The sequence below is a fragment of the Oculina patagonica genome, chromosome 10, assembly GCF_052425735.1.
Source record: "Oculina patagonica isolate OP01 chromosome 10, crgOcupat, whole genome shotgun sequence".
NCBI classification, from domain to species: Eukaryota; Metazoa; Cnidaria; class Anthozoa; order Scleractinia; family Oculinidae; genus Oculina; species Oculina patagonica.
Genome location: NC_135767.1, coordinates 12654862 through 12672721, shown reverse-complemented (window position 1 = coordinate 12672721; position 17860 = coordinate 12654862). Strand labels below are relative to the sequence as shown.

Here is a 17860-nt window from a genome sequence, read left to right as displayed (position 1 = left end):
AAGCTTATAAAGAACTTGATCCGTTTTATTCAGCTCAATTTTATACCTAGTTGTAAAATTTATTAACTATGCATGAGGGTGCAAACCAATCCCAGCTCAGTTTTCAGATCACATGTACACAACTGTAACCCCAAATGCAAGTCAAACAATAGAATTAACTTTTGATACAAACTCCTGCTCAGCGAATTAGTATTCATTAACTTTTGATACAGATCTCTACTGATTCGCATAACAATACTTTCATTCAATTTATTGTTTTCATTTCACAAGTAGAATGAAATATTCGCGTCCGATCATTATGGGCGTTTACAATGGCTCGCCTATCGGCTTGCCAGTATAACCGCCCATACAGATCTCCCGCTCATATTTTATCTACTACATATCTCGCCCTGTGCAAATACAGCAGATTTCACCTGATATCAACAACTGGGACCTGTCATTAAAAGTAAAATCGAAACAGAAAACGATTTAACGAATCTAACCTTGTTAAATAGTTCCATGTTGGAATTTATAGAATAAATCATGTAACACGTTAACCATTGTCTACTGGTTACAAACATCGGCAACTGTTTTCAAATTTTATGACATTCCTTTTAAATTGAAAATACACTCTCTTCTATTTTTAATCCGTTAGATCTCTCATCACCATATGTTTGTGATTAATTAACGCTTCAACCAGTTGTAAAATTGTTGAGACACTCTCCCAGGAATCGGATTTTTCTTCAAAAACATGTTCTCGTTTGAAAAAAAAATAGACAAATAATTTTTTATTATTTTTTTAAATCTGATGGTTCAAGTCCCATTAATGAATTCACTAACTCACTCTTGATAGTGGCAATTGTTCTGTCTCGACTGTATTTTGTGGATGATATTATATTATTCTCAGTGAAACGTAACCTGGCGTTTGAAAAAAAGACCCTTGTCTCATTTAATCGCATTGATAGCTTATGGTTTTTAGCGATTTTCTTTTACCAAAAAAAGCTTCTAGACTAAAATTGTCTTCAAATTTGAAATTTTGAATACGAAATTGACGAACATCCATATGGACAGTTTTAGTATCAGTATGTTTTACTTAATTTCTATTCAAAAGCCAGACTAATTACTAGAAATATAATGTGGTCACTGGACATTACTTTCTCTTTAATTTCTATTCAAAAAGGGAAAACTCATCATCAAAGGCCAAGTTTTTCATTAATAACTGTCTGTATTTTCTTTTACTCGAAATCAGGAATACTCTGTATATATCGGGTAATTATTTTTTCTTTCATCGTTTAGCATTTTATAAAATGAAAAGGTAGTTTCTCTCCTTTTAGCTTCTTTGCTGCCTTTTAACTTTCACGGCTGTCGGAAGATAGGACAAGCTAATAAGAAAGAAAATGTAAAACAAAAAAATGCTTATTCCCTTGACATTTACAATGTATTTTTTGCAGAGGTTTCCTGATTTGTTGTGGTTCCAGGAAAAAAAGCGAAGCTCTCGAAGTTTTCTGAAAGAGACGTCTAGCAGTAAAGTAAGTATTTTTAAATATGCTGACATCGAAAATCAATGTTAAAAAGTTTATTTCTTTAGTCGAACAGAAACAGTTCATTTGATTTTACTAACAAAAATACCTTAAAGTCTGGTTCATTTTTTAACCGTCTTGAAAACGAATTAATTTTAACTTCCTGGGAGTTCAGTAATACTTCAAGCGGTGCTTTTCTTTGTAGACTTTGAATGCAATAGATCTATTACGGTCAACAGTCGAAAGTATTATGTATTTAATAAATACGAAAAATATTTTCCTCAAAAGAAGGAGTAATTCACTGCAAATAAATTGAAAAAAGGCAAACTTTTTCGTGGTTTTTGTTGTTAGGTTGTTATCGTTAACACAATATCATTTCAATCATTCTTCCATTCTGCAGGAATAAAGGATCGAAACGAAAGGTTGCCCACTGGTCTGCTTATTAGCAAGAAGCACCAGAAAACCATGTCAGTGATATTCTTACTCGTCATGTTTATGTGCAGTGGAAAGTATACCGCACTCGCAATACAAGGTGAGCTCATAAGTAGGTCATTTTTTCATCCGCTAATCATGTGACATCGGCAGAAAATACGCGCCAGAAAAGACCAAAAACACGCACCAGAACTTTAGACGAGAAGTGTTTTGAGTTGATTGTCGAAGGGTGCGACATGTTAAAGCTGAAATTGAGTAAAATTGTTGTGTTACCGAGAATCCTGCGTTCAGTCTGGTAAACGTTTACTTCACCATACCGAATCCATTCGTAACAAGATCGTATGTTGTTTTAACATCCAAAATCCTTCTTGGTGGAAAATTAATAAATCCTCTCGTTCAAACCAATTGTGAATTTCAGCTCAGAAGAGACGTCGCTAAGTTGTTCAATCTGTAGAAATGCAATCTCATTGTAAACAGACGTGTCGTTTTAGGTGCTAAAAAGTGGTAGTCCGTAGCGAAAGTACAACCAATTGCACATTTTCCTTTGAATTGTGAATTACATTTTGATTCACTGTTACATGTTTTCCTTTCTTGGTTTAATAGAATGTGGTTCAGTTGTGAACAATACATTGACGAGTCCCGGATATCCAAATAACTACCCGAACAATTTGGATTGTAACTACTCGGTTCCTATTCCACACGGCATGGCGATGAAGATTTACTTTCATGAACTTAACGTGGAGTATCATCCAACATGCAAGTAAGTAAGGACACAGCTGTTAACGCTTATTAAATAAGGCCAAGTCATTTTCTCCAGTGTACAAAATTGCTTTCAAATTAAAGGAAAGCTCGAGCTCATCAAGTGAATAACTTTGTAAGACAGGAAAATAACAAGAGAATAAGCTAACAAAAAACAAAAACAAAAAAAAAGACATCAGATATACGAACAACATACTTGTTAAGAATAGACTTGACAACATCTTCTACAACTTCGATCTCTGCTGTGGAATCATCGAAGTCTGTTTGAAAAAAAAAAAAATAAAAAAATGCGTTGAACTGTTGTAACCTTGTACAGAGGGAGGTCGCACGTTTTCTACAACGACTACTAAATGTTGGAATCACCCCCCCCCCCCCCCTTAAGTTGCGCGCCTCTTCATCTGTAAATATCCTTAAGAATGCTTTGTACAAATATTTTAAACTAAATCAGCTCAAGAATAAGATTTTTACTCCTTTTTTAGATAAGAATTTTTAGATATTTTAGTAATAATTTTTGAATTAACATTGTAGCTTAGCTTTCAATTTTTTAACTTACATTTCGATTTTTATTTAGGTGCTAACTAGATTTTAAGTTAGATTATTAAGAGGGCCACAAATTAATTAGCTGAAAAACTATTACGTGTCACCCTCGTAATAATCTGGAGGCTCAGGTTTTGATTGATTGATTGACAGCAGGGTATTACTTTCTCCGATTAATGCAAAGACGAACAATCTGTATAGATTAATAATAACCAGTTCAGTATTTTTTTTAATGTTTCTGGTCCTTTTTTTGAAATCGAATGGAAACGGCGTCATCGTGTTTGCGAACTATGGTAGCATTTCGTCATGTTTGCAACAATCAGTAATTCATGCTTAATCTTCGCCATCTATCTGTTAAAGGAGCACTAGTACTATCACTATTTCATGAGTCATTTTCTTGTGATTAACAACGCTACCTTAGAATGAAATGAGATCAGGAAATAATATTAGGTGGTAAAGCGATCAATTTGAGATGGTATCTAGGCTGAACTTTCCCATGCACATGCGACATCCGGGACATTGCTCCTTAGATGGAGTATGTAACGCTACCTTCTGCAATGCTATTACGTACAAGCCTACCGTAATGATTCGATTTAGCGCCCTCCTTCGAACAAGCGCCCCCTTCCGAATAAGCGCCCCCCTTCGAATGACTTTTTTTTTAAGCGCCCCCATTCTCATAAACGCTCCAATTCTAATAAGCGCTCCTATTGTGGGTAGCTGCCCCAACTGAAGTCATCGACGTCGAATAGATAAACTCATGAACATTCACCGTACCGTACATGTAACTATTTACTGCTAAAATGAACAATTCTTTTAAAAGTAACTGAACTTTCAACAATTTGTTATTGTTACAGTTTCTGTATTGTTAGTTATTTTGATATTTATTAAACTTTTGGTTGTTTCTCAAAAATTAAATAAGCGCCCTGTCCCAAATAAGCGCCCTGTCTCGAATAAGCGCCATCCCTTGAGTTGCCAAAAGTAAATAAGCGCCCCGGGCGCTAAATCGAATCATTACGGTATTTTCAATTGGCTTTTCTTCATTTTTCTTTTAATAAAGCTATGACTACTTGAAGATTACCAGTGAGAACAGCGAGACATTTGGTGCCATCTGTGGTTATCGGTATGGGACGGACATTATTGTAACTGGCAACTACGCACTGCTTACATTCCATTCAGACTCTGAGGTACAGAATAAAGGATTCAATATATCTTTCTCTGTTGTTCTAAAGCCTGGTGAGTACAGTCAAAAAGTATTTCAAAACATATGCGATGTCGCGTTGGTACAGATTTGTCGCAGAATACTGCGATGTTAAAATTGTTGACATTCCTGACAACATGGGGTGCAAGATTGAAATGAATTTTTTTGCGAGATATTTCCGAAACCCTTGCAACAAATGACTGATACTTCACATAAATCCACAAACTTGAAGTTTGCATTTTTAGCGTGCTTACATAAAGGTTGGAAAAAAAAAAATGAATCTTTCGATTTTGTAGCTTTTTCCAAAAAAAGTTGAACTTCCATAAAGTTAATTTGTTCTGAAATCACGCTAGGCAAAGGAAATAATTATATATTTAATAAACCTTTCTTACTTTTGCCTCTTTGATCCGGGGTTTCTGTAGTCAAGTGTGCTTTTACAGTATCTATAGTATCTACATGCATAGTGATTGGCCCCACACACAACTATCTGGATAGCAAGAGGCTATTATTTGTTAACCCTCTCCCTGCTGACAAATTCGCCCTGGTTGCAACCATCTGATATTGTGTGACAACCAAGTTTACTACCCCAAAATGTGACATGCGGCCACAGCAGGGGTTCCAGTTGCTCAGTCCCTTTGTAGTTTACAGGTAGACTCTAGTAGCGCTGAAGGGATAGCTACTTCCAGAGGGAAGCAAAACTTAATGAGTCATTGCTGTAGTTGAGCTTCACGTTTTGGATTCACTGTTGCAGAAATAATAGAATGTGGTTCCGTGGTAAACAATACGCTGAAAAGTCCTGGGTATCCAGACAACTACCCACCCAATATGGATTGCAATTATTCAGTTTCCATTCCACATGGCAAGGCGATTACAATCACCTTTCACGAATTTGACGTGGAGTATGATCGAGACTGCGAGTAAGTAAATCAATCACAATCACAATGAAACTTACAGGATGCATTGTATGTCCGAACATCTTTCTTTTGGTATACGTCACGTGTGAAGGTGACGTCACATCACGTGACAATTACATCATGATGTCAAAACAGCCACCATCTTGGATCCGCCATCTTGGATTTCAAAATTTTTCCAAAATGCCAGAAAACCACCCAAAATGACTGAAAATTACTCAAAATCAATAAAAATGTGCTTTAAACCCGTAAAAATGTAAAAATAGTTCCATGTAAGTTGATTTTTATTAACAGAAACACCTAAAATTACAAATTTGGGAAAACATGCCTGTCAAAAAGTCGTTGCCATGGTGATGTCAAGTTATTGACACATCATCCAACCCTAGCAAATTATTGCCAGATAAATTTTAGGAAAACTCAGAAAGTTTGTGGGACGATTAAATGCATGACTATGGCACAATTCTTTGCCGGATCACACGTAGCTTGGAGATGCATGTACAGTTTGGAGCCCAGTTCTCGGCCACTTCAGACGTAAACTTGTATTTCTTTCCTCAGAATAACCAAAGAAACTCGAAATTTCTCCCAGAACTAGCTTCATCATTCAGCTTTTTGGTGTAAAGCTATCGACCGGTCAATAAAATTCCGGTTATAAGCCCCCCCGGTTATAGGCCCATCATCTTGGAAACAAAAAAATACATCCGGTTATAAGCCCCCCCGGATATAAGCCCCCCTCTACCGGATGACAGTACTGAACAGGGCTAAATGTTGCTTTTTTGTGCGTTTTTAACTTAAAAACGTATTTCGATCAACACTCCCGAGGCTCGTTTCGAAACGTTTTTTTCCTTCCGCTTATAAGCCCTCCCGAATATAAGCCCTTCCGCTTATAAGCCCACCCAAAAACCCTTACGAAGTTGTATAAGCCCAGGGCTTATAACCGGAATTCTACGGTAATTAATTTCCCGAGTAATAATAAAAATAAAAGCTCCATTTGTGGGCACAGTTCTCGGCCACCTTGGCCCAGTTCTCGGCTACTAAAAAGCTTGTGCATAATTATCTTTAAAAAAATGCTCAATTAATTTTTACAGTCATAAAATCACTCTGTAAACTTATTTATGTTATATCGATCCCAAATTATGTTTATGAGGCTTTGTTTTACTTTAGAAAAGAAGGTTTTTAACGCGCCTAGTTGCCTATGTGCAGGTTCTAGCCGCATTGTGTGACCAATGCATTTATATGGTTTATTTTGCAGTGAAAAGGTCTTGAAAGAGTTAGGTGTTGTAGAAATAATAAACAAGACAAGAGTCAGCTCAAAACTTAGAGATAAGATTGAATTTTTTTTCTAAAACATTCCTTTCTTTCATTCTGGCAGCAGCAGATGAAATTATATTAAAAACCAAGCTCTACGTTGTGATAGCGAGCAGGGTGGCCGAAAACTGGCAAATACGCAAACGTCAAAAGTAAATTAAGGCCAAAAAATACAACGGTTCAACGAAAAGTTAACTAAAGCAGACCGCTGAATTATTCTACGTTTCACATGCCAAAAATTAGCTCGTTTGGTGGGGGCTTTCGGATGAAATCAGAATTTAACTACATCCATGAATTTTAAGGAGCCGTAAACAAACAATTTTTTCGGGAAAACAAATTCACCTACCTCCGCGTAAACTCGAAGTGTGAGCTTTCTATATCGAGTTGAACGATGAAACTCGAGATAATTAAAGCACATGAATCAGTCTATCGTTTGAAGGAAATAACTCTTTCTTTTAATTCAACTGGAGCGTGAAAAAACGCGTTAAACACAAAGTGGCCGAGAACTGGGCCCCATACTGTACTAGAACTCACTCGAGCTGTATAGAACAGTAATTTTAAATGCACGGCTAGTGCGACGACACTTTGTATGGGACAATTTATTTGGCCGATATTTCGACTAGTCAACTAGTCTTCTACAGGGCCAGAGCTGGAGTGAGATAAGTTTTATCTCACTCCAGCTCTGGCCCTGTAAAAGACTAGTTGACTAGTCGAAATATCGGCCAAATAAATTGTCCCATACAAAGTGTCGTCAGAAAGTTTGGCAGCGTTTGGTTAAATCTTATAAAAGTTATAAGAGTTCAATGTCAGCGCGGGCCTCAAAAGTCCCCCCTCCCCCCCCCCCCTCCGGTCTGAATAGGGTTAGATATGTTAACGGGAGACATCATGATAAATCAAGGAACGTTTGTCATGGCAAAGATATTAGTTCTATTTTCATGGTAGTGGTGTGAAGTTAGAATTTAACAGGTTTCTTGTGGCGTCATCAGTGATGACGTCGTTATGTGATTTTTGACATTTTGTTCCAAAAAAAAAAAAAATAACAAAAACCAAGGCAATTTTGAAAGATCGATAGGAAAATGTACCAACAAAACAAAATTATTTTTGTCCCAGAGTTATTGAGCAAGATTTATTCCTTTCTATTTTTTTTCTAACATGTATTTTCTTTATGAGATATGACTACTTAAAGATCACCAATGAGAACAACAAAGAATTTGGTGTGATTTGTGGTGACCAGCATGGGGAGAAAATTATTGTATTGGGCAACTACGCACAACTAACATTCCATTCAGACTCTGAAGTGCAGGAAAAAGGGTTCTTGGTATCTTTCACTACTGTTCCAAAGTCTGGTAAGTTGAAGTATAGTTATACTTCATAGTAGACACAAAATCAAGTTGAAGTCGAAGAGATGAGCTCATAAAAAAAAAAACTAACTAACTAAACAAAATTTCAATTGTCGACATTAGTGAGTGAAACGAAAAGCAATGTAGAAAGGATTTTGTTTTTAAAACAGTTTATGGATTTAAAGTATCTAAAATAGAGTAATAATAATTTGTGTTGTAAAATATACACGAGAGCCATGTTTTGTATGTACTGCATTCACTGCGGTAACTGTAAAGTTGTTAGATACCTCTAGTCACTAGAACTCTTAATATTACGAAGGAAAAGACGGTGCCCCAAGCCCTCTATGCCTGTCTGATAAGCATTACACCATTAAAGATGAGAGTGAGCGCCCATATAGTCCTTACGTTTGATAAAAAATAACGACGAAAATAACTTTACCGACAAAGTGTGGGGTGCAGTGACTTACCCTTAACTAAAGGTAATGACTTTCTTCAAAAAAGTCATAGAAAGGTGGAAAAGCTAACTTCATTGTTGAGTGAGTTGTCCTTTAGCTAAAGACAGACAACGCCTTAGATCGAATAAGTTAAGTATATTTCTCTGGGGTTTCGTATCTTTATCTTCTGTATGAGGTACTGTAAGTGGAAACTAAGAGGTAGATTGAGATTTACTGTTTCAGAAATAAAAGAATGTGGCTCCGTGGTTAACAGTACACTGAAAAATCCTGGGTATCCAGGCAACTACCCAAGTGATATGGACTGTAATTATTCAGTTCCTATTCCACGTAGCATGGCCTTAAAAATCACTTTTTATGAATTTGATGTGGAGTGTGATTCTTCATGTAGGTAAGTAAATGGTTATAACTATAATCTTGCTATAAACACTGAGCTTGCGAGCAGGCACACCTTTGGCCACACGAGTGGCGAAAGGCTAACTTTTCCAGCGGTGAGGGTAAAAGGAGGAATGAGATTGCGGAATGGCATGTGGCATGAGTTGCGGAATGGCATAATTATGCGGAATGTAATTTACGCGGAATGATTCATTGACATAAATTATACTAAAAAGCCCGCCAAATTTTAAAAGAGAAGCCGCCTTGTTAAATACTGCTGGCTCAAACAATCAATGCAGTATGGACGAGGAACTTCCATAGACACATTGTTGTAAAGATCATTTCACCGTTCAAATCACTGATTTACGCCGAACAGAAGCAGAGAAATTATTTTCGCTATTTGCCGTGACGCTTCCGAGGACTTGAATTATCGACTAGCTGGCGTTGGCTGAGTACAGTGTGAGTAGTTCTGTCAACGTGAATGAAAACTCTCGTCTATTTGCCTCAAAATACAGAACGATATTCGTTCTATTATTATTAAAAGCTACGTACTTCAAGGCAAGACACACAACTGTCAAGTTCAACCCATTTAAAGATAATTTTTTTTTTAAAAGACAACGCATTTAAATAAATGAAAGCAAGTGACGTGTTGTTAGTCGCCCGCGAAATAATGTGTGACCGTACGTGTCACTGCCTTGTTCCAGGAATCGTTTCTTTTTAAATCAAAACTTGCTAGGGGTGGGAAAAAGCTAGTGGTTTCATCTAGTGGTATATATCTAGCTTTTTATTACAGCGATGAACAAGATCGTGACACGGCTTCTCCGCTGGTGTGACACTATTTACACCGCAGTGGATTTTATCGATGTGCGTCTTGTGATCTTTGCGGTAATATAAAATGTATGTTTTATAGCGAATGATTTTCTTTTCCTAAGAGGAAGCCAAGTATTCACAACAAGTAGGCAGTGATAATTACTTGCCGGATTCCTTATCTGCCTTATCGGTAAATCTGCAATGCGAGCTAGTTTTGAAATACGATAGCTTGTTTTTACCGTGCAGTGACTATAGTCTCTATATGAAAGTTTCGCTCTACTCGATCGCCGGTCGGTTGCCGCTATTTTAAGTTAATGTTCAAGTCTTTCACTGAGTTTATATAGTCTTCATAATGGGAGGCGAAAAACTAGTCTCCTTTGCAGCCCGGCACTCGAGCCGAACCGGGAGCGTTGCGTCATTTCAGCCCGAGCGGCTGGGAAGGAGACTAACGAAACTGAGCAGGGCTAGAAGACTTCTAATGAAACAAATATGCCGTAGTGTTCGTAATCTCTCTGCTTTGTACCCTGTACTTACGTATACTGAGGCTGAGATGACATCCGCCAAAACTCGACTTTCTGTCTCGATGTTTTGTTTAACTTATACAGCATTAATAACCGCTACATGAATATTATAATACAAAGATGTACCCGAGGCATTTTTCGGTTCGTATAAAGATCTACGGTCGGATGCTTTTCCGTCGCTGTTTTTATCTTTTGACTAAAAGCGATAAACCGTCCACAAAATGGGAAATCCTTAGCATTGGGGAAACACCAACCGCCGAAATATTTTCGTAGAATCCGTGAAGAACATCATACGACTCTATGCTATCTTCAATCGATTGTCATCATTAAGCCCGCAGTATTTAATAAAGCGGCTGCTCTTTAAAAATTGGCGCGCTCTTATTTTTTTAAATTTATTTATATTTATGTCAATGAGTCATTCCGCGTAAATTACATTCCGCATAATTATGCCATTCCGCAAGTCATGCCACATGCCATTCCGCAAACTCATTCCGCCTTTTACCCTCACCGCTTTTCCAGTAGCGGAGCGATACGGCGAGGAAGACACTGGTGGAAAGACCGCTAGGTTATCCCTTCCCAATCGTGAGCCTCCTCGTTGGCTAATAAACAGTAGGTAGGCTTCTCTTTAAGTGATTGGTTAAAACAACACCAAATAACTGCCGGCCGTGCATGTTAATGATAAAAAAGTAAAGTCAATCCCTGGAAAAGGGGCGACTTATTGTAGGAAAAAGTATATCCGGAAGCTCCGCATCAAAGCAGTGCCTTTTTCAGGCTGATGAACTTATAGGGATTTTACGGGTTGGAGTATACAAAACGGTTCGTAGAACTGTCAATTAGAAATCTAAAAGGACCGAATGATCGATTCGTTTTTGTACTTTCAGAGGTTATTCAGGTGTGAAGTTAATAAACGAGATGTAGTATCCTTTCATGTGTTCCTTAAACTCTATCCCTTACCTTATGATCGTTTCTCTTTTCATCACACCCGACAATATTATCCTAAATTTAAAAAGACGCATAATCAGTCTGTTCATACTTTGATGTTATGCTTAAGTAAGAAAAACAACTAAAAAAGAGAGACCATCTGTCTACTTTTTATTCGCAAGCTTTTCTGTTTTGTTAAGGTATGACTACTTGATGATTACTAACGAGAAGGGCAGGTCTTTTGGTAAACATTGTTGTGGGCTGTACAGAACGGACGTCAATGTAACTGGAAACTATGCAAGGTTAAAATTCCACTCAGACGCTGAACTAGAGACAAGAGGATTCTTGTTATTTTTTAGTACTGTCCCACTGCCCGGTAAGTGCAAAAAATAAAAATATCTTACTTTTATTGGAGCCCAAGCACAAGCAAGGGGGGGGGGGGGTGACAGGGGGGTCTGAACCTCCCGCCTCCCGTACCTTTTACTCCCGCTTCCCGTACCCTTTACTCCCGCCTCCCGCCCCTTTTCCGTAGCTTTTCTCACTTGTTTGTTCCATGTCTATTGCGAAATATAATGAAATGTTACGAAATTTCACTCGTTTTCTGGCGGTTCCCGCCACCTTAAGAATCCCGCTTCCCGGCCTCTCTCCTACTGCTTCCCGCCCCTTTTCTCCCGGGCTCCCGCCCCCCGCCCCCCTCCACAAGCAAAAATAACCAGCTGAGTAATCGTGTGTGTCATTACAGTCAGCTCCATTTATAACGGACACCTTCGGGACCACCATTTGTTGTCCGTAATGAAGAAAGTCCGTAGAAGCGAGAGTTATTTTCAGCAATTTTTTATTCGCTGGGAGTTCAACTCATGTCCGTAGAATCGAGTTGACAGCAAGGTGGGAATTGACTGTACACCGTTTTGACGGAAGACAAGTCATGTCAACTTCACAGTCAGAGGCTTGACTTCAAAATGTCACGTAGCAATGAAAGTACGTATTGCCCTCGAATAATTTTTATTTTATTTTATTTACTTATTTTATTTTTGCCACACAAACAAAAAAAATAATTATGAAAAAAATAATACAAATTAATGCACAAGATAATAATGAATATACAAAACTACAATATAATATAAGATTATTAAAAATAGAAAACAAAATGGCCAGGGAACCTTATAAAAAACCACGGGGCTTGTAAGGTTAGGTTCCCTCACAAGAAAAACCAGATGACTGATTCAGGTAAAATAAAAGTACGATTATTTTTTTCTAATAGAATGTGCTTTCACGGTTAACAATACCTTGACAAGTCCTGGATATCCAAACAAGTACCCAAACAATATGGACTGTAATTATTCTGTACCGATTCCACCCGGCATGGCGATAAAGATAACCTTTCATGGTTTTGATGTGGAGTACTCTTCGTTTTGCAAGTAATTAAAGCAATAACTGTCACTTAAAAAAAAAATCAAACCTTTGGCTTTGCAGTAAGCATATGAGAGGCTGTTAGTCGACTTGCAACAATTGTCTACAACGCGAGTTGTTAAACGATTCTCAATCTTGTAGCTTATTCACAGATTTAACCACTGATTTAAGGCGAGTTGAGGCAAAGAAACCAATTTTCTTGTTTTCATAAAATTAAATAACCTATAGCAAAAAAAAAGAAATGATACGAAAAAACGAAAAACCCTACATCATTTTTACCGACGTAATAGCTATGATCCAAACACAAACAGAATATATTTTTCAAATTCTGCCGCGGAAGCACGATTAATTTTGCTCGGTTTTTCGTGACCGTTGCTCTTAAGGACAAATATCCGCATTTTTAATTTCTCCGGCAAAACTATAATCAATCTTCTTTTGTATTTGAGTGGCCCTCTGTGAGAATACTACCGCTATGTAGTTTCATCTTCAAATAGTTTTGCATTTTCGAGAAAGATTATATTCTCGATTTTACCTCCAGACTCGACTTAGCGAGATCCAGAGAGTCTAGACTAGGTTAAAATCGACCATTTTCATTAAATTCGCTTGTCGACAATTTTGAGCGCAGAAAAGGTTTATACTTCCAACCTATAACATGATTATTACTTGTATAAAGTATGCGATTTTCATAAGTATAAGATTATTTAGAACGTTTAACGGTACACAAAACTAGAGTCCAATGCCCGTTGATTGGTCAGAAGTATTGTCGTTTTTGAATATCCGCCATATCTCGGAATACCACAATATTTAGGATCTTAGCTATCGAAGGAAACTTCTTCACATCTATGTAATGCTTAGTTTGGGCAAATTCAACTATCAGCATTATTTAATCATAAAAACAATATAAATATACCCACCTTTAATCCATTATGATATCCGGACTGTTGCAAATGTTTCTTTTCCTACATTTTTTCAAGACCGTTTTCAGTTTATGGCCGACTGATATATTGATACGCCGAAAACGACTTTACAACAAGTATATTTAGAAAGCGTGTTATATGATCACTTTTTTGTAGGTGGGACTCTTTGACGATTACCAGTGATCAAAGAGAAGGGTCTGATAAGTACTGTGGCAAGAAAAAGGGGATGGTAGTTGTACTGTCTGGAAACTACGCTTTGTTAACGTTCTTAACAGACTACTACATTCAAGCACCCGGTTTCATGATATTGTTCAGTTTTCTTCCTTTTGGTAAGTAAAGACGGAAATGCAGCTTGGAAACAGACAGACATAAACGGATAGGCGGACAGACCGACAAACAGACAGAAAGGCAATCAGGCAAGCAGGCAGGCAGGGAGGCGGGTATGCGGAAAGAAAGGGAGGAAGATATGGAGATTAGGAACATCAGCCATCTAGACCAGGCAGGAACAGAGAGCAGGAAGGGTAGCAGACATTGACTGACATAAAGACAGACAGACAGACAGACAGACAGACAGACAGACATTAAACTAAAATGAAAGTTACGTTTAGAAAGTAAACGGAACAGGTAAGCAGACATTAAATATCAAAATATCTCGTCAGTTGTTTAGATCCATAAAGAATGAGCTACCTTTAAGACGTTAGTGGGCATGAGGCATTTAATAATTGACGTCCAGAATATGTGACGATTCTTCCAAATAGTTTTATTCTGGTAATGGCAAATGGGCAAGTAGTTCACGGTCCCTAATATTACATAGGTATCTTGCCTTAGCATTGGGACTTCAAGCTCCCGTTGCACATGAAACCTTTTTCTGCAGATAATTTTTTTTCCATTTTGTATTCATATATTTTCTTCACTTCATGTTAAATTACATCAGTTTATGTATCTCACATGTACAATAAAGATGGAGACGGAGAAGTGCAAGAGTATCAAACTTATTATATGCCGTTGAAAGTAAAAAAATTCCTAAGATTAAAAACAAACTAACAAAAAACGTAGTTTAAGGGAGGAAACGAGGAAACACAAAAGTTCTGCCAAGTAATTAATCTAGTATTGCTGTACATTTACTTGTTAGATTGTGGACTTCAATGTCAATTTCAGGGCGACCGACTTTCTTGTTGGAATGTAATCTCGGTGGACGTTATCAAATGCCTCCCAAGGGCAGTACCAATTCTGTATGTGTGTTTTATAAGACGTAGAACCATTTAAATTATGCCTTATTGCCGATAAGTGGTCCATTCGAAGCCGGCAAATAAAGATTGCACTCACAGTTATGGGCGGCCTAATGATCGATTCTAGCGGATTCGATAGTTATAGCAAACAAGGAAGCAGCAGTGAGACACAGTCAACCTGGAAACAGTGAAACAATTTAGGGTAAGAGTAATAGTTGAATTCTTTACGTTCTGGGACGTCCGTTATAAGTACAGCTGTAGCGAGGTAATGTCAGCAGTAAAAAAGTCCTTGACTTAAAACTCTTTTTTTAAGCCCGGGATAACAAAATAAAATAATTGAAACATTCAAATAGGTCACCTTTGCATACTCAAGAAAACTGGACGATGTTTCTTGGTATTTTTAGAGCGTTCACTTTGCTTGCAGGAAAGTGTCTTCAAGCAACTTTTCAAATATAACAGATGGAGTATTTTCAAAACTCACAAATCTACTTACTTTGTAAGTTTTAAATAAAAACAATCAAATCATAAAAACATATCGAGTTTGCTTGCGTTTTCCCCCCAATAGTACACTCCTAGAAATAAGAGTACGTAAGAAACGAATTATCTATTAGGGTCATTCCTACATAGGATCCATTTCTAATCTTAAAATTCTAACCACAGTCTCTGCCCTTCTAATGCTCTCAATCTCTGCTCCTTTAATTACAATAATAAAAAAAACTTAAAGAAATCAGTTTTGAGTCCATCCATTGAAATTCTTGTTCTCCATTTATTTTAAAGGGATCTGCGTTCAAACAATGTTCAATCTCTTACAACACATGCATTCTACGCTCTTGAAAATTTACAAACTCTGTACGTTTTATTACTATCTCTCACGTTATCATTTCGTCTTTGAAGTTAAGTCGTTTACTGCACGAGGAGCAGGACAAACAAAATTAATTATTGAAGTGACAATCGCAAGAACCACTATCAGTAAATAACTAGACATCAAGCAATACCATAAAACGCCCGAATAATTAAACATGTGACAGACAGATCAACATTAAAAAAAGATCATAATTACATTTATTAAAATATATGGCATTTATGAAATACTATTCTTATATATTTTTTGCTGTTGTTGTCGTTTTTGTCTCTCTTTCTTGCTGGGATTTAAGTTCAAACAAAATTCCAATTCTTCCCGCATCTGTATTATCCAATCTTTAAACAGGTCTGTGCGTTTGGTTTCTTGCTGATTTTATCCTTATGCACAGTTCAAAAGATCTAATCTAAATTAAAACCTTGTCAGACAGAAGCAACTGGATGTCATAAACATAATAAACTCATTTCACTTTAAACTATGGAATGTTTTGTTGTTTTGCCGGAGTCAATAATAATCTCCAAAGCCCCAGTACGAATGTACTGCAACAATCTAATAATAACTATTTCTTTTGTGCAAATGACGCTTTTGTCCGTCTGTCTATTTGCCCATCCCTCTGTCTGCTCACCCTTCTTTCCGACTGTTTGTTAAATTTTTTTTTTCCATCTGTCTGCCTGTTTTTCCGTCTGTCTGTCTGTCTGTCTGTCTGTCTGTCTGTCTGTCTGTCTGTCTGTCTGTCTGTCTGTCTGACTGTTTATTACAGAAATAAGGGCAGGCCGTAGTTAGTCTCCAAATATGGCATGGCGTGTTATTCGTTATTGTCTTTCTTCATTGGCTTACAGGCTTTTGGATTCAAACAGGATTGAAAACCTTCCGGAGGATATATTTTTAAACCTTACTAGTTTAATGCTCCTGTACGTTTCACGTCGTTGTTAATAAAAAAGTCTTGCAGTGAAAGTTAGTTCATATGGGCGATAAGACCTCTCGGAGTCCATCTGGTCACTGAGTTATCCTAGCAACGACGAAATTCTTAATTCAGTTAGGTAACGCTATTGAAATGCAATCACGTGGCTTTCCACTTTTTGGTGTCCAGTCTGATCTTATCGTGACAGGAAACCTACGGAGGCATTGATTATGCGAGCTATTTCATGTTGTGTAAAAATCGACTTCCTTACAAAAACATTCGTACAATAACAGCCTTCATTTCAAAATTGCTTGAATTTCACTTCACTGACTCAGTCCATTTACAAATATGTCTATCTCTCATCAGACCAACAAAGTTAGATAGCTGAGCAGCTGGGAACCAATTTGAAAATGACGGATATTATTAATATGAACATTAATAGATTGAACTGGGCGAATAAACGCGGATTGCAAAGAAAAATTATTTCGAATAAAAGGAATTAGCGCCAGAGAGGGGCAAGTTCCCCGAGTTCGAGGAGAAAGGTCATCGCTTAGACGTGAATTGATAGTTTGATTAATTACTCGAGTTTTTCTAAATTATAGTGACAGGTATCTGGATTCAAATAACATTTATACCCTTCCTTCGGATGTATTTTTAAATCAAGCAACTTTATTCATGCGTTATACGTTTTCTATGGTAAACTATTCTTGTATAAGGGACTTAAAAAGTTTTACAGTGGCTGTCATTTCAATATTAAGGATTCCATAATGACGTAATTGCTGTTACTAATGACAACAGAAGTGTTATCAGACACAATAATCTTATTTCACACTTTTTTTGCGTAACTGTTTAGATTTTGTCAAAAACAAATGGCTGTCATATTAAATTCAACTCCATTCACTTTTAGCTATGGGAATGAAATTCCCAAATAAGATAAGAGATAGATAAGATAAAATTTTATTGAACACTCCTAAAGAGGTTTTTTAGTGAACAATACATGAAGTTGAATAAAATGTAAAATTTAAAATGTGTACCCTAGTTATATATTATAAAAAATAAAAAAGAAATAGAAAGGAGAATGCAAGAAATAAGAAAAAAAAAATAATTTAAAAACTCGCTGAGAAGCTTTGTCTTCAGAGTTTCTTAAAAATTGTATGACTCTTGCATAGTTTTTTAGTCTTTGTCTAAAGAGTTCCATAGCTTTACATTTTGCATTACTCAAAGAAAATTTTTCTCTTTCCCTTTGCCGGCGTCTGAATACAAATAATCTCCAATGCCCCAATGCGAATGTACTGTAATATTTAGATACCGTTCCGTCCATACCTCTGTCTGTTTGTCATTCCATTCATTCCTCTATGGCTGTTAACCATTTTTTTGTTTGGTTTGCAGAACTTTGGGGTCAAACAGGATTGAAAAACTTCCGGTGGATGTATTTTTAAACCTAACTAAATTACTTAGGCTGTATGTTTTACGCACCGCTGTAT

General features: G+C 37.0%; 1 protein-coding gene across 1 annotated transcript; it reads left to right on the top strand.

The window, feature by feature from the left end:
• The first annotated feature begins 1934 nt into the window (after nt 1-1934).
• Nucleotides 1935-17858, top strand: LOC144629036 (tolloid-like protein 2). The gene is made up of 10 exons (XM_078487194.1): nt 1935-2031; nt 2535-2691; nt 4285-4460; nt 5177-5342; nt 7812-7987; nt 8659-8824; nt 11261-11436; nt 12322-12478; nt 13544-13716; nt 17766-17858. The coding sequence occupies exons 1-10, from the start codon at nt 1965-1967 to the stop codon at nt 17813-17815; spliced, it is 1464 nt and encodes a 487-aa protein (XP_078343320.1). The 5' UTR covers nt 1935-1964; the 3' UTR covers nt 17816-17858.
• The last annotated feature ends 2 nt before the right edge of the window (nt 17859-17860 follow it).